Raw genomic sequence first — 23351 nt, 5'->3', positions numbered from 1 at the left:
CTGAACTTTAAGATATATATCAGTTGCTGGATTCCATGTGTCAGTATCAATTCCATTCAGAATTCCAACAAACTTTTTAGAATGTGAATTGAAAGTTGAATGCAAGCCTTTTCCTCCCTGTTCAATGGACAAAATGCAAAAACCTTCAGGATTCATATCATCATTATTTGACAATAAACAGAATAAAAGCAAAAACTCGTAAGAATTTCAGGTCAAACCAAGCAGTAACAATCATGATGCTTATGACCTGTTCTCCTAACATTTATTATTGAGGTTAAATTAACAATTATTATGGTACCATCTTTAATTAAATGATATTTTATGGAAGTGGATATTTTGATCTATCAACAATAACCAGTCATCCCTAACAGGTTTTAGGCACTCCAATATAGAGCTGCAAACGAACAGAGCCGAGCTGATTGATATGATCATAAACCAATTGATATGATCTAACGGTCTGTAAGGATCAGAAGTGTCAAGCATGCTGGTTACGATTAAAAATGCAGAACATCAACAAGCTTGAAGAACATGTATCTGATGTTAATTCTGAATTACAAGAAGAAGCTGCTAAAAATGAACGTGAAGTGGATGAGCTTTTGACATTGAATGAGCTTAGAAAGTCTAGAAGGGAGACCAGGGAACCCAATTGGCTGAAGGATTACTACAGGGGTAAATCCGGAAGAAAGCATTGAGATTATTACAAACATTATGACATATGTAGGGTTAATACTGTTACTAGCATTATGACAGATGTAAGGTTAGGATTGTTGCTAGTATTTTCCTTGCGTTTGTAATATATGATGATGAATGTTGGAAACAAAGGGTTAGGAATGAAAATTGTTATTTCACTTAATCTTTCTTTTCCTTTAAGTTTAACTGAGACTAAAAACTAGCTTCACTGGTGTTTTCATTGAGAGGGCTACCATGGCCAAAATCTCACCTAATTTACAGAAGTCTTTACCAATCAACTTCAACAAGGGCAGAATCAAGTCAATGGCCTTCAAGGTCGGGATGAGCAACACAATTACAGATATAATGAATTTGTCCCAAAAACCAAGTTAACATTCCCTCGATTTGGAAGTGGAGAGCCAACAGAATGGTTATATAAAGTTAATAAGTTTTTTGAGTATCATCGAACTCCGGAAACTCATAAACTTTCTTTGGCTACTCTACATCTTGATGGAGCTGCTTCTATATGGTATCAGTGGATGGAGACTAACCATCTTGTGCATACTTGGCCAGAATTTGAGATGCAAATTCGTATTCAATTCGGACCTTCACCATATGAAGATCCTAACACACAGCTTAAAAAATTGAAACAGACAGGAACTATTACTGATTACAAGGTAAAATTTCAGTACCTTACAAATAGAATTCATGGGTTGCCCGAGTCATTTTTGAAAGGTTGTTATATTGGTGGGTTGAGACATGATATTCAATGTGAAGTTATAGCTAGCCAACCTTACAATTTACAGCAAGCTATAGGTCTCTCTAAATTGTATGAGGGAAATTTTAGTTATGAAAATTATCTAACAACCAGCAAAAGAATTTTCAATCCTCACATGTACAGAACCCTAAACCCATCTCAATATTTTTCCAAAATCATATCACACCATTTTTTTCTGACAAGGCCCAAAATGCACTGAGTGTTGCTCCGCCTTATAACAAATTGCCAATTAAATGACTGACTTATGTAGAGAGGCAAGCTAAAAATGAGAAGGGTCAATGTTATAATTGTGAGGAGAAGTGGCATAAAGGCCACATATGCAAGAGTCAGATGTCGTTATTATTACTTGATGGGGTCGTTTCAGAAGGCTGTGAAGAAATACTCACGTTGAATGATGCTAATAATGTTGATGAGTTAGCTGATGAAATTGGTAATGAAACTGAACAAGGCAGTTTATATGCGTTAATTGGGAATTCAAAGTCTAAATGTTTGAGAATGGATGGCAAAATTGATAACAAGTTTGTACAGATTCTGGTGGATGGAGGGAGTAGTCACAATTTTATACAAACTCGAGTTGCAAAGTTTATGGGTCTCACAATCACACCGTCAACTCAACTTTTTGTTATAGTTGGTAATGGGCAAAATTTGAAATGTGTTGGTCAGTGCGCAGATGTGAAGTTTACCATCCAAGGGCACCAATTTAAGAGTGATTTCTATGTGATTGATCTACACGGAGCTGACCTTGTTTTAGGAGTGGCATGGCAAGAGTCGTTGGGGAAATTAGAATTAATTTTCACAAGTCTTATTTGAAATTTATATTGAATGGGAAGGAAGTGTGTTTGCAAGGAAATCATTCTCGTAGTCTTATTGAACCTCTTTCGGCTTCCAATCTCGCCAAGTTAATTCAAAATAATGAGGTATCTCAATTTTTCATGATACAATTTTTACCCCAGCCTACTACCACTGCACAATCCACTTTGCATTCTCTTAATTCTGAAAATACCTCACTTTCATCCACATCAGTATCATCAGTATCATCCTTACATTCACATCTCGATATAACCAAAATACTCGAATCATATTCCAGTATATTTGATGAACCAAAAACCCTTCCACCAAAGAGACCATTTGATCACCACATAACTTTAGAACTAAATGCTAAACCTGTCAATGTTCGCCCAAATAGGTTCACACATTTTCAGAAAACTGAAATTGAAAAGCAAGTGCAACACATGCTTGAATTGGGGTTAGTAAGGCCAAGCATTAGTCCTTATAGCTCTCCGATCCTTTTGGTTAGAAAAAAAGATGGCACATGGCATTTGTGTACTGATTATAGGGCATTAAATGCGATAACATTGAAAGACAGATTTCCGATTCCCACTGTTGATGAGTTGCTTGATGAGTTGGGAGGAGCCGTATACTTTAGTAAAATTGATCTACGTGCAGGTTTTCACCAAATCAGAATGGTTGAAGAGGATATTAGCAAGACTGCTTTTCGCACCCATTGTGGACATTTTGAATATTTGGTATTGCCGTTTGGTTTATCAAATGCTCCGTCTACATTTCAAGCCACCATGCATACAATATTCAGACCATTCTCGAGACAATTTGTAACCATTTTCTTTGACGACATACTAATTTACAGCAAGGATTGGGAGTCTCATAAACAACATTTGATAATGGTGTTTGATTGTTTGCAAAACAATTCCTTATTTGCGAAACTTTCTAAGTGCAAATTTGCTGCTACTACCATGGAATATCTTGGAAATGTTATTACACCAGAGGGAGTACATCCTGATCATTCTAAGATTGAAGCTGTTACGTCATGGCATGCACCAACTAATTTGAAGCAACTAAGAGGCTTTCTTGGATTATCTGGATATTACCGTAAGTTCGTTAAAGGTTATGCTTCAATTGCTTCTCCTTTAACTGATCTTCTTAAAAGAGATGCTTTTGAGTGGAACGAAGAACGAAAAAGCGAATTGTGCATTGAATCAGCTTAAAGAATCTTTAGTTAGAATCCCTGTATTGTTATTACCATATTTCTCAAAACCATTTTCAATTGAGACAGATGCATCAATATTTTCAGTTGGTGCTGTATTGCTACAAGAGGGTCACCCCATCTCTTATTTTAGCAAGAAACTCTGTCCACGCATGCAAAAGGCCTCCACTTATGTTCGAGAACTCTTTGCCATCACATCTGCGATTGCGAAATGGAGGCACTATCTATTAGGTTCCAAATTCTACATCTATACCAACCAGCAAAGCTTGAAAAATCTGATGCAACAGGTGATACAAACACCTGAACAACAGTACTATTAAACCAAATTGCTTGGTTATAATTATGAGATATTGTACAAGCCGGGTAGGTCTAATGCAGCTGCAGATGGGTTATCACGAAAACCTGATCATAACCAGCCCTCTAGCTCTCTTATGGCCATTTCTGTTTCGAAATTTATTATTGTAGAAGACATAAAGAGAGATCAGGCAGTAGCACCCGAACTACAAATTTTGAAAGATTCGATCCCTCCTATAGAATGGACAAAAGTTGATGGGCTATTTTTCTATAAAGGTAAAATTTATATTCCTCAAGGATCATCCTTAAAATCAGTCATTCTTCAAGAATTTCATCAATCTCCAGTAGGTGGTCATGGCGGTGTACACAAAATTTACATGAGACCTAGTGCAAATTTTTTTTTGGCACAACTTGCGGAAGGATGTAGCTGCGTTTGTCAAATCTTGCGTCATATGTCAACAAGTTAAAGCTATCAATACATCACCTTATGGTCTCTTACAACCTCTGGAGATACCAAAAAATGTTTGGGAGGATATTAGTATGGATTTTATTACCCATCTTCCCGTTTCTCAAGGTTTTACTACAATTTTTGTTGTAGTTGACCGGTTCTCGAAAGCAGCCCATTTTGGAGCTCTACCAGCACATTATACTGCTTCAAAGGTAGCTCAGTTGTTTATGGACATTGTGGGAAAGCTACATAGCATTCCTAAATCAATTGTCAGTGATCGTGATGCTATATTTTTGTCAAAATTCTGGCAAGAATTGTTTAATCTTCAAGGTACTTCTTTAAAGATGTCGTCTTCGTACCACCCTCAAACAGATGGGCAGACCGAGATAGTGAATAAATGTCTTCAACATTACTTGCGTTGTTTTGTATCGGAGGAAACTAATTCATGGCATAAGTTTCTTGGGCTTGCAGAATGGTGTTACAATACTTCTTTTCACTCTACTATTGGGCAATCTCCATTTGAAGTGGTATATGGCAAACCACCACCCGCATTAGCTCAATATATTCCGGGAACATCTCAAATTGATGTTGTTGATGTCTCTCTGCACACCAAAGATGTTAAACTCCAAATTTTAAAGAAGCAACTTGAAAGTGCACAACAAAAAATGAAGACAACAACTGATAAACATCAAACTGATAAAAGTTTTGGTATCGGGGATTTAGTTTTAGTCAAACTCCAGCCATATCGTCAAAACAGTGTAGTTTCTCGGCCTTTCCACAAGTTAAGCAAACGTTATTTTGGTCCTTTCCCAATCCTCTCAAAAATTGGTAATGTATCGTATAAACTCCAACTCCCTGAATTCTCTAAAATACATCCAGTGTTCCATATCTCTCTGCTAAAGGAATTTAATGGCTTGTCGACTGAATGCATGACTTCTCTGCCATCCAACAGCTACAATAATTAACCTCTTTTTCATCCTGTCACCATTTTATCAACACGTATGAAATTGATTCAGCATTCTTGGGTACCACAATCCCTAATCCAGTGGGAAGGACTTCCACTAGAAGAAGCTACATGGGTGTGACAAAGATATTTCTTCTTTTCTCCCTAATTTGCACCTTGAGGACAAGGTGTCTGTTGAAGAGGAAGGTATTGTTACGATTAAAAATGCAGAACATCAACAAGCTGAAGAACATATATCTGATGTTAATTCTGAATTAGATTAAGAAGCTGCTGAAAATGAACGTGAAGTGGATGAGCTTTTGACATTGAATGAGCTTAGAAAATCTAGAAGGGAGACCAGGGAACCCAATTGGGTGAAGGATTACTACAGGGGTAAATTCGGAAGAATGTATTGAGATTATTACAAGCATTATGACATATGTAGGGTTAAGACTATTACTAGCATTATGACAGATGTAAGGTTAGGATTGTTGCTAGTATTTTCCTTGCATTTGTAATATATGATGATGAATGTTGGAAACAAAGGGTTAGGAATGAAAATTGTTATTTCACTTAATCTTTCTTTTCCTTCAAGTCTAGCTGAGACTAAAAACTAGCTTCAATGTCTTAGTTACAAGCAACTCATTTTTCGCCATTTCCATCGGGCCTTGCAGTAGCTTTTGCTGAGCTGAAGGCCAAGAATCAGCCACTCCCTGAAGGTTTCAGCCTTAAAGTTTTTAGTTTCCTCGCAATTTTTTCAACAGTTTAACTACTTTCTATGATAATTTTTCAATGATTATGAGTTCTTAATTGTTAGTGATTGTAGAAAGATCATTTTTCATGGGAAAATGAATTTTTTCGTCACCCAACTTATTGTGTGTTTAGAAACTTACCACTCAACTATATTTTTTTTGTTTTACTCACTATGTTAGGTTCGGATTTTTTTTAGTCACTAACGTTAGGTTCAGATTTGATTATTAGTATTGTGTCAATTTTCTGTAGCATTATTAAAATATAGTGATAACTAATACAATAAGTGTCATATGTGTATTATAAGAAAGCTTAAATGTGTCTGAGTTTGCTAGATGCATATTGAGGAGTCGTATAATGTCTGAATTATTTACATATGTTATAGGAAAGACGCATATTGTTATTTTAAACATTTGGTCAGAACAGATGTATATACATTGTAAACAGACGCATAAAGTCAGTTCATATACGTCTATTACTTTTTAGGTGGGGTACTAAACTCAAAACCAAACTTATTAGGCAGAGGCATCACAATCCGTACTAAAATTATTGGGAAATAAAAAAATAAAAAATTTAATATAATCAAATTAGCAAACTGATCATAAAGTACTTATAAAAAAATAAAAAATTACATATCAATATTTTACCAAACGACACTTTCAAAAACCCAATGAAATCACCAGTCACAAACTCTTATGGATCCAAAATCAAAACTATAAACTCATCCATTCTAATAGAATTGTGAAAAAAGTATATATATAAACACAAAAATATAATAATGCTATAATAATGTGAATTTGATATTAAATCAAACAACTCTCACAAGATATTTATCTTACAAACATAGTTTTATAACTTATTTTAAAGATTTTTTTGTATATAAAAATTTAAACGTTAAATTATTGTTTAGAAAAAAATTAAAAATAATTCATGAAACTACATCTTTTAGGAGCCTTAAAATACTTGTCAAACTCTCGTCAACAAGGTAAACGTCTTGGGGATATATGGAGTACTATATATAAAGATATAGATATATATCAAATCATTAAAATATTACAACTACCACTATATTTTAATAATACTACCAAAAATTGACATAATGCTAATAATCAAATCCGAACCTAACTTTAGTCACTAAAAACAAATACGAACCCAACATTAATGAGTATAAGAAAATAAAATAATAGTTAAATGATAAACTTCTAAAAACACGATAAGTTGGGTGACGAAAAAAATCATTTTCCCTTTTTGCATCATCTATCAAATTATCTATGAAAATTTATAACCTTCCATTACGCTCATAGATTTTAAAATTTCTCTGTTAAAAATCTTCACAGATATCACTGTCAACAGCCAGATAAGTTCTACCGAGCTTGTATGTATCAGAGATTATGCAACTTACATGTACAGTACATGTATAATATTTTCTGGTCCAACCAAATTCACTTGTAATAGTGTTGGAAAAAATTAGAGAAAAGTAAACACCTACATTTTAAAGAACTTGTAGTGCTTTTTTCATATCTATCATATATAAAGAAAGTAGCCAAAATAGCCCATAAACAGGCCTTACAAAACACACTAAACTAAACACCATTTAGTGGATAAATTACGTGTTCATAAGTTATTCCAGAACTTCACTACCCCACTACTAAATGATTCTAGAATAATACTTTTCTCAAATAGTTAATCTATTACTAAATTTGTAAAACATCTAATAATTAAATATAATAAACTAAACAATATTTGAAGTATAAATCTAACAAATAGCAGTATAAATCAGTAGCAGTCAGCACATCAGCATTTACAAAGATGAATTTATAATTGATTAGATATGTTCTGTAAATGGAAAAAAGGAGGAGCAAATAGAATCTCTGACCTGCAAGTGTATTCTGCATACTTTGCTGGTAGTAGAACCTCCGAACAGGTTAAACATTGCTTTCCTAGACTTCAAGAATACGTTACCACTATGCCAAAGATTCATTTAAAATTTTAAAGCCTAAATTAGGAGTGGATCCAAAAAACCTCATTTTGATCAGGACATGGATATTGATAAGCATAAGCTTCTGAGGCCCAAGAGAATGAATTTTCGATTTGTAGAGGAGGTTAAATGGTCTAGAGATGCAGAGATTACTAAGTTGAAGAGCCAATTTGGAAAAGCATGAGCGAAAGAGTTGAAGGCCAAGCAAGCACAGGTTGCAAAGGCGAAAGTAGAGCCGGATATCAATCCCATCCTGATTGAGGTGTCGGAGAGAGTGATTGTGAAAGAGAAACCAAAGGAGCCAATTCCTGATGTTGAGTGGTGGGATGCACTTCTTTTGCTAGCTTGTAACTACGATGATATATATGATGGTAAAATAGCGGAAAATAAATGGAGGATGGAGAAAATTACCATTTATGTGGAACATCCACGGCCCACTGAGCCACCTGCTGAAGCTGCTCGTCCACCTCCTCAACCCTTAAAACTAACAAAGAAAGAACAGAAGAAGCTCCGTACGCGGAGATGGCTTGCTAGGGAAAAAGATAAGCAAGAGATGATCAGGCAGGGGTTAATTGAACCTCCAAAACCAAAAGTTGAAATAAGCAATCTGAGGAAAGTGCCTGGTTCAGAAGCAACCCAAGATCCTACTCGACTTGAAATGGAAATCACAAGTGCTGATGCTGCTGAGCGTAAACAAGCTCGTGTTGATAGGAATATGGCATGTAGGCTCACCCCCGATGAATGCAGTGAAAAGAAGATAAGTAAACTTTTTGATGACCCTAACACACTAGAGGCTCTAGTGTATGTCTATAGAATAAATGATCTTTCACACTCCCAGGCCTGCTTTAAGGTTGATGTGAATGCCTAGGAAAACTGGTGGATGTGCTGTGATATCAGATGACATTACTGTTGTGGTAGATGAGGATGAGGATGAAGCTGTTGTGAACAAATGTGTCAAAATGTGGGAGGGAAGTGTTGCTAAATCGAGTTTTTATAGGTTTTTGGTCCACAAGTGCAGGTTAGAAGCAGCTGCTGGGAAGCTATTTTCTGATGCTGGAGTCCCTCAATATTGGGATCTTGGCCAAAATTTTCAAAACAGGCATTCTTGTCACAAACTCTAAAAAAAGAGGTATTTTTGTTATTTTTTCTCTTGCAGTCAGCTTCACAGAGAAATGTAGATTTATAGCAACGTTGGGTAATATTTCTGAAGATTTCAACATATCAACAAGTAGATTATGGAGGACATATGGAATGGTACAAATATTCAATTTTATGGTAAAATGTAAATATATGTAACAAAGAGATGGTTTCAAGTACTCTGAACATATTTAGAGTTTGGAGCTTTAGGTTGTCAAGTTAACAGTGTTAACAAAGACAACTTGCCCAAGATGGCATGATTTCGGGCCAGCTTTTTCACAGCCTCACGTCGCCAGAATTTGCCAAAAAAGAAAGATTCATAATTTCAAGTATTAAGAATCTGGTGGTACTATAGTAATACTAAAGTTGCAAACTATGGAAAATTAAACTTATATAAAAGGATCAGCCAGGGAAATGACTTGGTCTTTTTATAGGGTACATAATTGTGTTTAGAACTTAAACTTGAGTTGATAATTAACTTTACAACTAAACTTACTTATAACGCAACCATTACATGATTAGCAAAACATGTCTAACCTAATAGAAACCAAACAAATAACCATTTCAGAACTCAACTCGAAATAAGCTGTATATAATATTTCAGAATAATATCAGAGCACCAAATTTTTACCTGTTACTCCAGTCTAGAATCCTATTACCATATCTGAACTAAACTGACGTACTATCGCCATCGGTCAAAACACTTCACACAAGAAATGGAAAGAACAAGAGAAACAAATGAGCAAAAAAGTACTAGCACAGATATTCTAAAGGTAGATTACCTAAACCATATAGTCCAACATATAATAGTCACCTGTCATTTAGACATTTTGCATTAAAATTGAGATCGATTTACAACACAAACTCTACTCAGAACTACTTTACCAATGAATAAAGGTCATCTCTCACTTTCCAGGGACAAAGTTGGTGGCAAAGGCCCAGGCATTGTTGTTTACGGGGTCTGCAAGGTGGTCAGCTAAGTTCTCTAGTGGTCCCTTTCCTGTGACAATAGCTTGCACAAAGAATCCAAAGAGAACTTAGCTGACCACCTTGCAGATCCCGTAAACAACAATGCCTGGGCCTTTGACACTAATTTTGTCCCGGAAAGTGAGAGTATAGTATATTAAAACTTTTTTACACTTGTACTGTAGTAATTGTAATTAGTATGTGTGGTGTAAATTGGTCTCAATCTTCTATATTCTAATGCACAGAAAGGTCTGATTATGTCGCCAGGGGCGGACAGCAGTAGGGGTTTGGGTGGGTAGTAGCCCGGCCAAGAAAAATTATGATATTGTTACTATTTTTCTGTCTAAATTATGATTACCCCTTGTCATAACATGGACTCATTAAACTAAACTTTCAGTTAAGGATTTGTTGGTTCTTAATTTTTTTGAATCCATAAAAAAAGCCTAGATTATACCTTGATCACCCTCCGGCTAGGTCTAGGTTTAACAAGCTGGGTATTATCCCCTAATGCTCTAATGTGTGATGTGTCCTCATAGGTATAACTTTACCATTAATGTAATTGTTACAAAAAAAAAAAAAAATTTAGCCCCGGTCAAATTATAATCTTGGGTCCGCCCCTGTATGTCGCTACATCATCTTAACTAGTTTCAGGTTCAAATTCCTGCACAAAAAGGTTCTTTCTTTAGAAAAACCTATTAAGGGCCGGCAACTGCAGAGTAATTTTTGTAGTTGTATGCTCAAACTGCACAATCAGCAACTGTAGCTCGTGAAGCAATACTTTGCAATCTGATATTATTGAGCCTACAGGAGAAACCATAATTTTTTTTTGTTCAGAATGGTTTGAATGAGTAGCAAGGAAGCATACTCAGTTGTGACATTGTGCCAGACATTGTTTTCATCCCAACTTGAGGCCTCCTCAAAACCAAGTGCTTCAGCTTGCGATGGAGTCAGAAATCTCAATCTACTCAACTCAGAGCCAGCAAAATGACATCCTCTATTGTCGACTGCAACACAATCAATTTCATACGATGCTCATTTTCGTTGATACTGGCATCAACCTTAATCTTGATTTTCCTGAGAGGTGGTGTTGTCTAATCTTCGTCGACTGACTCCCACATTAATTCAGAATCTCCATAGTAGGTTATGTAATTAAATTATTAAAGAAACTAAAGTACATGGCCTAGTACTAGTCTATTGCACCGTATTTCTCCAAATCCCTTTTCATATGCCGAATGCTTCAAGCTATGTAAATGCATCTGCAGCTGGTATGCTTAAGATTCCTACAGATTTTAGTTGTATCAAAACTTCTATTCAAATATTTCCAATGATATCATTGTAATTATTATTCTTTATTTGATAATAATTTAAAAAAATTTACTTTCAAATATTTTCATTATATTTTTTTTTATTTCGGAACACTTTATAAAATTATTGTATGATTAAATTAGTTAAGTAAATTATCATATAAAAAAAAATTAGTAATATTGATTAACAAAATTATAAAACATCCTTAAACACTGTGCAAGAAAATATCTATGTTGATGTTAGCAAGAAACACACAAAACCAAACATGAACACCAAGTTATGGAGCAACATAGTTAAGGAAGCACTTGACAAAACATTACTAGTTGGCAAATTTTTCTGTGCTCTTCATGTAACAAACACCTATCTTTTCACCCCTGCTTATGTAAGTATACTCTGTATCTACATCTTTTACACAAATTCTTGAATACAATTCTTTATGTATCTATTATTATTCAAATTCCTTTTGTGGGTATTGTAGGTTTTTGGTCCTAGTATGCTTCCCACTTTCAATATCAGTGGTGATTTTGTATTGGCTGAGAAAATCTCTCCTAGGTTTGGTAAAGTGTGTCTAAACGACGTCGTTTTGATAAGATCACCTGAAGATCCTAGAAAGATTGTTACTAAACGTATTGTGGGTATGGAAGGTGATAATGTTACATACAGCATCAATCCTGAGAGTGATGATTCATTCAAGACTGTTGTTGTATGATCAGTGTTTTTTTTTCTTAATTTTCGGGTTTTTAGTGTATGTGGGATTTTTGTGATTTTGCTGAGTTTTTGTGTTTATGGTTGTGTTTCTTGATTTGGGTTTATTGGGGTTTTATAGTGTATGTTTGTGTATGCGATTTTTTTATTTTTTGATTTGTGAAATCTTGGTTTTTTTTGTGTAGGTGCCTAAAGGTCATGTGTGGATTGAGGGAGATAACAAGTATATGTCCAGAGATTCAAAGGACTTTGGCCCTGTTCCTTATGGGATGATTGTAGGGAGGATTTTTTGGAAAGTGAGTTTCTTTTTATGTTGGTTTAAGTATTTTGATTTTGTAGTATCGGACATTAGATGTTGGTTATATCTTTGAAATATTTGGATATTTTGTGTGTTTTCCTCTTTCTTTGAACTTTTGTTTGCTGCCATATCTTTCATTAGGAGCTTGTCAAGCAAGCGTATAACCTTCTAGAGTTTTCATACTTCATCCTGCAGTGATATAGTCTAGGTATCATACTAAGATAATTTTGGGTAAGATCTAATTGTAATTTTGTAATTAAGTGAATTGCCTCCTGCTATATATATTAACTCGCTCTTTAAACAGAAAGCTTGTCAAGAGCAAAAAAGAAATATTTGAAGCAAACACTGTCATTTGGTATAAATTTTTTGTGTAGTTGTGTCTCCCAATCGACGCGGTACTGCCAGTCGTGCCTAAACTGTTCAGCTGAAGTAAAGCTTAGCACTTGAGTCATGGGTGACCCATGAACTTAACTTTGTAAAATGATTTGACTTGCACTTTATTTGATAACTTGTATTTTTGCTCTGTGCGCCACTTATTTGTACAGATTCTCTTACATTATTCATGGTCTATAGGTCTTTGTAAATTCTCATCTTCTGTTTTTTGATTGCAATCCGTTGTCTCTAAACTAAACTTTTCAACGCAGGTATTGCCTTTTGAATCTTTTGGATCAGCAGTAAAAAAGAGAATAGTATGATGCCATTAAATCTTTCAAGGTACGTCCATGGCACTTCACTGTGTTAAAATGAATGATCTTGTATCACTTCACTTGTCAGGAAAATGAGGATTAGCATGAAATAAAATCATATGTTCTAATTTCATTTGTTCTTTTGGTTAAATGTAAGAATTTATATGAACAGATAGAAAGATGGATTTTTGTTGTAGGTACTTTCATGTTTAGTGAAATAATCTTAACATCAACATTGAACCAACTGTACTGTTCTTGAATTATTTTATTTGTTGGGAAGTTTGTCCCTGACAACAAATTGCAAGATAAGTTTTAAGAGATAAACCACGGGAAGCATAAGGAATTGGGAAGTCCTTTTCAAAATGCAAATATTTTTATTATTGATGAACTACCTGGATGTCGTTTGATGTGTACTAATTTATACTCAAATATAACCGCAAGTCGGATATTGCATTATCTAGTAACCTTTAGCTCCCATGTGCAACTTTTCTTTCATATATCCTATTTTCATAGTCAGTTAATCACATCACTTGGAGATAAATTCACATGCTATATTAGGTCAGATCATCAGAATGTTAAAGAATTAAAAGGTAAATTGCAAATATTTCATATATATCAAATGATCTTCGGAAGCTACAAGGGGTCATGCACATTTCATATAACAATGTGTAAATTGTGTAGGTTCGGCAGGACTAGATTCTGTGAAGCTTGTTTGTACTCCAGTTATATTATAAATTACCTTGCAGTGCACTCATTTTAAATCACCAGTATTCCAGGATGCATCACGTTGTAAAAATTTGGGTCCCAGCAGTATACTTCTATCTTATACTTCTATCTTATTGGAGCTGGCAATAGGCAGTCCCCATTGTACATTAGATGCTAACCTCATCCAAAATCATTGAATATGTTCAGTTAAATTATTATCTGCTCATTTCAGCAATCTCTCTTATTCAATTACCTATGTCACGTGACCACACCATTTTATTATAAAATAAGCCTACAAACACTTTTCCGTAACTCTTATTACTTTGATTTTCTTGTATTTGTGATCTCTGGATTAACAGGGATTAGCATGCTGGTCTCTGATGGAACGGGAATACTTGGAGCTTATAATTTACTAATATTCTAGACTTTTATAGTTTGGAACAATTTTGTAACTTAGCATTATTTAGATATACTTCTTAAAGATCAATTAGTTGATTAAGTTCAAGAGTGTCACAGTCTATTGGGTGCATTCAGTGAAAAAAGCAATTGCTTATTCTTCTTTCTTTGCAGTTGTAGATTGGTTTATTACCCTAGTTGGTAATATCAGATACACAGATTCCTGTTTAAATTTTTTGTTATACGAGTTTAAATCAACTTTGTTTCGTGTAATGTCACCAATTCTAGTAATTACTATATATCACTTGTAGTTTAAATTTGAATCACTGGTCTCCACAATGCAAGTGAAGGTATGTGGTTATGCCCGACCAGGTCACCAGTTTGTTTTCAATTATTTCATTCTTTCTGCACATTTGGATCGGAGTCAGAAATTCACTAAAAATTGAGATTGCAGGACTTAAACACAAGCTATTTTGTTAGGTAAAATATAAGATCTTAAAAAAGAAATGCCAAAACTATCAAATTTGTTTGTTTATTATTTATAAACTAGCATAATTCTAAATTTTTTTACACCATACAATTATATTAGTAAAATTATTGATCTTTTTCTTATAGGTAAATAGTGTTTATAAATGTGTATGATTTTCATGTAAGAGTGTAAGACATTAACAACGTACACAATATTTCTAATATATCTGATTAATAAATTATATATTTTCTTCTTTGTGTCATGTATTAAAATGAAAAAATTTGAACTTAATTCATCAAATGTTGTCAGATATTTATAAAAAAAAGTAAACTAAAAATTAATATGTTAAACACATAGTTTAATAAAGATAAAATCACATATGTGTGTATGTATGTAAATTATTATTTGTTATATTTTCGAGTAAATTATGATGGTCTCGTTTATTTATATGCTAGATATCTTAGTTATGTATATGACTAATCGTTAGCCAAAAAATTATTCAAATAATATGCATTTAAAATTATTCAAAATTGTAATTATCTAAAAATAAATTTTAGTCATTTATTTATTATAGTCGTAGTAGCATTGACAATTAATCAATATCTGTTTTTACTCAATAGAGTATCATACGTAAAGACTAATCACTGATATCCACAAGTTTTTTTTCAAGAATCAGAAGATAAATTTGTACTAATATCTTCATTCAAATCATTTTCAAGTTTTTTTTTATGATTTTAATCTTTCTTTTTATAATAACTTGATAATATTGTATATTATTTTTTTAAAATTAAATATTTTTTAATTCGATAGTTTTTAAAAATATTAGTTGAACTTAATAATTCTTTTAAATTATCGATTAATATTAATTTTTCTTCTTTAGATAGCATAATATAGATTAAATTAAATGGTATTACCTCCGTCCCACTCATTTTTTTACATGTTTTTCACTCGGTACACATTTTAAGGCATATATAAAATCTGGTTCCATAACTTATTTTTAAAATTTTTGTTTTCTCAATAAAAATTTAAATATTAAATTTTTATTCAGACGGGTTTTTTAGGAAAAATAAAAAATTATGGAACTACTAGCAGTCTTAAAATGCGTGCAAAACTATCCTTCTCAAGTATAAAGAATTGAGAGGGACGGAGGGAGTACAATGCATTATAGTTTTAATCTTTTTTTAAATAATTCAAAAAGAATTGTACAATATTTTTCAGCATTAAATATTATTTTTGTAAAACTGTTATTATTCATCTTAAATATTTTTTTCAAAAGATTAAATTAATGTAACTTTTTAATTTATATATATATGTATGTGTGTGGGGGCGCATGTGTGAGTTAAAGTCTATTGAGTCCTTATTTTTTATTGAGTTCGGGAGTTCACATTTATTTTGCAAGTAAAATAGTACGATTTTTTTTGTAAAACATAGTATAATGTGAATCATATTTTACAAACATCACTATTTTAATGAAAATCTTGCAAATTTCATATATTTGACAAGTTAAACATTACAAAACATATTATTTTATATAATATGAGTAATTTGTAGAACATATGTGTTCATAGAACACATGCATATTCAAATACCTTTATATCAAGTAGTTTATTATTTTAGTATTTAAATTATTAAAAATATAAAACCTGAACCATTAGATATTTAAATTGGACTGTAATATAAAGTTAGGATTTTGGACTCCAGTACTTCAAAAAAAAAATAGGGACTCCATGTATATGATTACTTATAATAGCCATATCAAACTGAACAATTTAAAATTTAAGATTTGTTTCACAAATATTTGAATATAACTATATATTTAATTAAATAATACAATAGATAAACTATATTTTTTTATGAATAAGCATCAAATATCTTACCATTTTTAAATAACATATTAATGAAAATTTTAAATTTTAATTTATAGTTATAGTTTAATTATTTCTAAAGATAATGAAAAAAGTAGGACTTTGAAATCATCTCTTTACAAATTCCCCTTCATTGAATAATATTATAAAACTAATTCCTTTTTTAAAGTGAAACATTAATAAAATCGATTTAGTATATTTTCGTAGTTTTAACGGATCTTGTGACATCGCACGTCAAATTCCGAATATATTTAAATATTGGGTCAAGTCTTAAAAACAATAAAGCATAACCAGTAAGTTAGTAATTTTGATACATAATATCAAATAACTTGATCGTATAAAAACCTCAAAAATATTAATTTTTATTAATATAAGAGATTACAAAATTTATCATGATTGATAAGATATTCTCGTCGAGCTTAAATTTACTAAACCTAGACAATGACAATGTATTTTTCAGTTGGGTCATATAGTCAAAATTTGAATATTTTTTTTCAAATGGGTAAAGTTCTAATTTCGAAGGTAGTAATTTTGATACATATTATCAATTAACTTGATCATATTAATATCTCAAAAATATCAATTTTTATAAACATAAGATATCATAAAACTTCTCCTTATTGTTAAAAATTTTCTCGTCGAACTCGTACTTTAATTTAAACCTAGATAGTGACTTTGTATTATCGGTGAGATCATGTAGTCATATTTTGAGTATTTTTTAAAAAATGGATTAGGTTCTTATTTCGAATTCGAAATAAACCGAAATATACTTACTATTTATGACTCTAACATATCTAATGTCGTACACATATATATTACTTATATAAATGTTTTCATTTTAAACATATTAAAAAAGTAATTATATGTACAATTTGACTTTTTATTAAAGAATAAATATTAAAAATACACGAGACATACTTTTTCAAAAAAAAAATTGTTTAATAAATGAGGTAATGATCCGTTTATGTACTATACTTAACTTTATATTTCAAATTCAATTGCTTAAAACTAACTCTATAAATATTTTAGTAATTATGTTTAAAGTTAAAAAAATTATCGTTATTTACGACACTCACATATTATGAATATGATAAAAAAACCCAAGTAACAATATGATGCAGTGGTAAGAAGATGTATATGTGGATGTAAAGACTTGGTTTCGATTGATATACCCAAAATTTGTAACAAAATAATTACAAAATAACGTGGCAACATGGGTATCAAAATGTAATTATTGTGCACAATGGTCCCATATTATTATGAGAAAAAATATCATTTATAAAAAAAATGGTAAAAATTTTTGTAACAATATTTGGACCCTAGAACATTTTACTTTACAAAATTACATAATAACGTAAATAGTAGATACACCCTCAAACATAAATTATATCGAGATACAAAATAAGAAAGAAAGTTATCATCTAATTGAAAGTCATGCATGATGGCCGCGGAAACTTAGAAAATAACGTCTTAAGATCTGAAGAGAGAACACCCAAATATATAAAATAAAAATACGATTACTTATCTAAAATATATGCTTAAGCAAACTACTTGTTGATTGATCCAATTCTTCGATCTTCGAACCCAGTCCAACTACCATCCTGTTCAAAGACCATGACTCTTGAAGGCACTAATCATTTACTTGAAAGCACAAAAATACTTGTTGAATACATAATATATTGCACAAAAATACCTCTTCAAGACAATGAAAAATATATATCTAAAGACACAAAATACCTGTTAAAAGCACCAATGTAATAGTCCGCACTTACAGACTATTAAATTCTAAACCAAAACAAATACAAAATACAATCTATTTATCCAAAATTCAATTACAAAGAAGTCTATTACAAAAACGCAGCTAAAATCGGAAGTCCAAAAGTCAATCTACGTCAAACCTATGGTTCTCGAACTCCAATGCTATCCAACTCGAAATCGACGAAACCTGAAATTGTATGTAATGAGCTAAACAGCCCAGCAAGAAAATAATCGATCCAACTAGTAGGCCAACTAACACATACACATATAACAAAATACGATATTCTATATGATATACGAAGCACACACTTTCGATAACTTTCATATTCTTATTCTTATTCGATATAGACAATACACATACCACATAAACAACAATAATTCAAATCAATAACTCATGCCACGACCACTACAACCCGGTGATAACGGTCCTAAATTTTCAGAAAATTTTCAATACAATCTGGTGACTACGGTCCCAAGTTCTTATTCGATATTTTCACAAACCATGGCATAAATCAAAGATCTAAAATTATCGTTGGTACACCACACATGCACAACAATACGTATATTTTAACACATAATATTTTCAAATATATCATCACTTGGCCCAAATTTTTATAATCAAATATACACGCACAACACACAATTTTGAAAACACTCGCAAGATCGATCGAAAACTTAACTCAAATTCTGACCAGATCTGAATTTAGTCCATTTGACCCTCTAAACGTTGTTTTTTCTTTGAAAAACACGAAACACAAAAATTGTAGAGAACGAAAATATCTTTCTGAAAAGTCCAGAATCGGCGAATTCTGACTTATGATGAATTTTCCATGAATTTTACAAGACTGCTGATTTATGCTGAGAAGAGCCCTACTAATTTTATGAATAAAGACGAAGAAGACGAATAAGGTGTATTTATAACGAAACAAAATCCTCTGTCTTAAACTACAAGTTATCCATATTAGAATCTGATCCAAATTTTAGGCCCATTAGTCTAATTTAATTTTAAATCCTAATCTTAATCAAATTTTAATCTTTTTTATTCTATTATTCTATTATTAATCTAATTTTAAAAATTACGGGATATTACAACCAACAATATATATATATATATTAAATGCACCAAAATTCAAACTCTTAAGGGCACATAACAAGTCATTCATCACGATCTGTGAATGTACAATATTCATGGCACATTAAATATGCTATCGAAAGTTATTTGAATGTATGATTGATAATATGATAATTATTCCTAAAATGTATGTGAACGAAAGGTGTTACATATTATTTACATGTAAAATTTAGATCCACTTAAAAAAAAATTGGAATATCTTTAATAACCTTTATTAATAATCGAAACCTTTTTTTAAGTGGTACCTTGGTTTCACTTATTTTTTGGTACCACCACCTTTCAGTTTCACTTTTTATGATTCATGTTATAACTTTAAGTGTATAATTTTTATTTTTTTTTCATTCATATATGACTTATAATTTGTTGTGCATATGTTGTGTAATTGATGATTTCATAAACAAAACATCTAAGTAGATTTTACTTGGTGAAATTATGTAGCACTCGACAGATAAGAATTATAGTCCCGACGGATAACTCATTATAGTCCCGACGGATGATTAACTTATTATCCATCGAGTGAGTAGCTTATGTAATAATAAGTTTGTAGCACAGTTATGTATGCACCTTTGTATAGAATCTGTAGTAGCATATAAGTCATGTTGACTTTAACTAGATATGCAGAATAAGTTGATTAATTGTACATAAATGATGTCTTGTAATTCTGCATAAGTGAAATAGAGTCAAGTGCCAAAATAGCTACCGACGGATGATTAACAAAGCCATCGACGGATGATCAAATGACTATCAACGGATGTTTAAAATAGCAGTCGATGGATGATCATTTAAACCATCAACGGATGTTCTGAAAGTCGACGGATGATCATATGAAGAATTCAAACAGCAGTTGAACAGTGTAAGCCGACACACAGCCATCGAGATGTATACAAACACACTGTGGAAGCCCATTAACTGGGTAATAGAGGACGAAAAGCAGCAAAGCTTAAGACTGATAGTTTTTATATTTGTCCAGTCTTTTTGACTTTGTAATCTTGGTATTATATAAACCAAGAGAGTAGCAAATAGAAAAATAACCGAGATAGCTGAGAAACACAAAAACAGAGAAATCTTTGTAAGCAGAATCATTAGCATTTCTTGTATTCTCAGTAGTTCAATTTGTAAGCAGCTGTGAGCATTCCTGCACACAGAGTCCTCTCGATATATTATATATATCTCTGGTGGAATTGTTTAAATCCACCAGAAAGTTTTTAAAGACTCTTATTTTTAATTACTTATGTTTTGATTCAATTAAGTTTACATTCCGCATTGTGCTAATCAAAACAAATATATCTATAATCGAGTTGAATATTTTTATTTCGAGAAAAAGGTTCAAGAATTCCATTCAACCCCCCTTCTGTAATTCTTGCTATATTGTTAAGGGACTAACAATTGGTATCAGAGCAAGCTCTTAATCTACAAAGAGTTTAAATATCAAAACAATTCAGCAAGATGAACAAGAAAGATGTTGGAGTCAAGATTCCTTTTCTTGATAAAGATAATTACCATCATTGGAAGGTAAATATGCATCTTCATATGCTTTCTCAAGATGAGGCCTATGTGGACTGCATAGAAAGAGGCCCTCATGTTCCAATGAGAGCTGCAACAGGAAACGAGCCATCTGTTCCAAAGCCAAGGCATGAATGGTCTGATCCTAACATTGAACAAGTCAGGAAAGATAAAAGGCCACGAACATTCTGTTCAATGGTGTTGATGCAGACATGTTTGATAACATCATCAACTGCAAAACTACCAAGGAAGTTTGGGACACAATACAGATAATTTATGATGGCACTGAGCAAGTTAGAGAAAATAAAATGCAGCTCCTGATTCAGCAATATGAGCATTTTCACAATGAAGAAAGTGAGTCACTCATTGACATTTTTAGTAGATTCCAAAAACTACTAAATGCTCTTAAGTTGCATGGAAGAGTCTATCAGACTAAAGACTCCAATCTGAAATTTCTCAGATCTCTTCCAAAGGTATGGAAACCAATGACAGTCTCATTGAGAAACTCACAAGATTATAAGGAGTTTACTTTGGAGAGACTGTATGGCATTCTGAAGACCTATGAGCTTGAGATAGAGCAGGATGAAAGAATGGAGAGAGGAAAGAAGAAAGAAGGATCCATTGCACTAGTTGCTAATCTGGAAAAAGAGAAGGAAGTGAAGATGGAAGCTGTAGAATCAACTTCAAAGGTCTGTGAGAATAAGGGTAAGGGGCTAGCTACAGAAAGTGAAGAATCATTGAGCCAAGATGACATGGAGGACATTGATGAGCACCTAGCATTTATTTTAAGGAGATTTGCCAAGCTCAAGTTCAAAAAGAACTTTTGAGCAGCCAAGCCAAATAGAAACATGGTGGATAAGTCAAAATTCAAATGTTTCAAATAGGGCTTGGCAGGGCATTTTGCAAATGAGTGTAGAAAGTCAGATTCCAGTAAGAAAAGGTTTGAGTCTGTGGATTATAAGCAAAAATACTTTGATCTACTCAAACAAAAGTAAAGAGCTTTTATTACACAAGAGAATGACTGGGCAGCAGATGGTTTGGATGAAGATGAAGATGTCAGCTATGTCAATCTAGCCCTAATGGCCAAGTCTGATGAAACAGAGACAAGTTCCTCAAGCAATCAGGTAATCACTACAAACCTTACATATTTATTTAAAGCTGAGTGTAATGATGCCATAAATGACATGTCTACAGAATTGTATCATTTGCGTGTTACACTTAAGTCTCTCACTAAAGAAAATGCTAAAATCAAAGAAAACAACTTGTTTTTAAGTGAGAGGAATAATGTGCTTGAGTCTCAGTTTGCTGAGTTTGAGAATCTAAAAATTGAGTGTAAGATTGCCAAGGAGGAATTAACTGAGTCCTTGAAAAAGGAAGAAATTTTGAAGAAGCAGCTCGAGCGTGAACAAGAGGTGATTAAAGCATGGAAAACATCCAGGGATGTTCATGCTCAAATCACCAAAGTTCAAGGAATTGAGTCTTTTTGTGATGAAGCCTGGAAAAAGAATAAAGAGAAACTAGAACCTATTTTGGTAGATGAGTTGCTGACAGATGTAGACTCGACGGATGATGAGGACTATCCATCGGATAACAAAAAGTGTTATCCGTCGAATGATAAAAATCCTCATCTGTCGGCTGTAAGCAAACCCATTAGCAAAGCCAAATTAATCAAGCTAAATGATAAGTATGGGTCTGTTTCCAAGAACTTTGTTTCAGGAGAGTCAAGTCAAGCTAAGAAAGGGAAAAAGGCTAATGTTGGTCAAATGACTGTCAAACAGTTAAGTGACAGACTTGAGAAAATAGAGGTAAAAACAGAGACTAAAAAGAAAAACAATAGGAATGGTAAAGTAGGGATTAACAAACACAATAACTACACACCTGATAAATATGCTCCTAGAAAAATCTGTGTCAAGTATGGTAGTGTAAATCATTTGTCTGTTAATTGCAAATCTACCATGCCTACTCCCATGTCTGTTCAGCCTCAATTTCCTAACATGAATGCCATGCCTCCCATGCCTGTTAATGCTACAGAATATGAATGCACAGTTTGCTAATATGCCATTTGCACCTAATCCATATTATGCTGCATACAATATGCCTCAAATGCCATTTAGCATGCCTTACTGGAATAACATGTTTGCACCAAGCATGCCATTTCCTGTTAGCCATAACATGCATGATAATTCTGTTGCATTTAGTGGTTTCAAAGGTACAACCCAATTGACTAAGGAAGAATCTGAAATTCCTAATTCAAATGAGATAAAACCTAAGAAACAGAAGAAGAAAGCTAACAAGGCGGGACCCAAGGAAACTTGGGTACCAAAATCAACTTGATTTGATTTTGATGTATGCAGGGAAACAGAAAGAATCTTTGGTACGTGGATAGTGGCTGTTCAAGACACATGACTGGTGATTCTACCCTGCTCACAGAGTTTAAGGAGAGAGCTGGCCCAAGTATTACTTTTGGAGATGACAGCAAAGGTTATACTGTGGGATATGGCTTGATTTCAAAGGACAATGTCATCATTGAAGAGGTTGCCTTAGTGGATGGTCTCAAACACAAT

General features: G+C 32.8%; 1 protein-coding gene and 1 pseudogene across 1 annotated transcript; both read left to right on the top strand.

Annotated features, from left to right (window-relative positions):
- Positions 1–3660: 3660 nt before the first annotated feature.
- LOC141679635 (uncharacterized) lies at positions 3661–9445 on the top strand (annotated as a pseudogene).
- Positions 9446–11485: 2040 nt separating this feature from the next.
- LOC141676724 (mitochondrial ATP-independent inner membrane protease subunit 1a-like) lies at positions 11486–14227 on the top strand. Its single transcript, XM_074482428.1, has 5 exons — positions 11486–11652; positions 11749–11973; positions 12161–12271; positions 12918–12987; positions 14024–14227. Exons 1-4 carry the CDS (start codon positions 11536–11538, stop codon positions 12966–12968), a joined length of 504 nt encoding a protein of 167 aa, XP_074338529.1. The 5' UTR covers positions 11486–11535; the 3' UTR covers positions 12969–12987; positions 14024–14227.
- Positions 14228–23351: the final 9124 nt, after the last annotated feature.

The sequence above is a fragment of the Apium graveolens genome, chromosome 8, assembly GCF_009905375.1.
Source record: "Apium graveolens cultivar Ventura chromosome 8, ASM990537v1, whole genome shotgun sequence".
Classification (NCBI taxonomy): Eukaryota; Viridiplantae; Streptophyta; class Magnoliopsida; order Apiales; family Apiaceae; genus Apium; species Apium graveolens.
The sequence above is the reverse complement of the archived record's forward strand: the minus strand, read 5'-3'. Positions and strand labels throughout refer to the sequence as shown.

Coding starts and splice junctions, on each gene's coding strand:
- LOC141676724 (XM_074482428.1), top strand. CDS start 11,536: ATGAACACCAAGTTATGGAGCAACATAGTTAAGGAAGCACTTGACAAA. Junction 11,653..11,748: donor ATCTTTTCACCCCTGCTTAT/GTAAGTATACTC, acceptor TGGGTATTGTAG/GTTTTTGGTCCTAGTATGCT. Junction 12,272..12,917: donor TAGGGAGGATTTTTTGGAAA/GTGAGTTTCTTT, acceptor TTTTCAACGCAG/GTATTGCCTTTTGAATCTTT.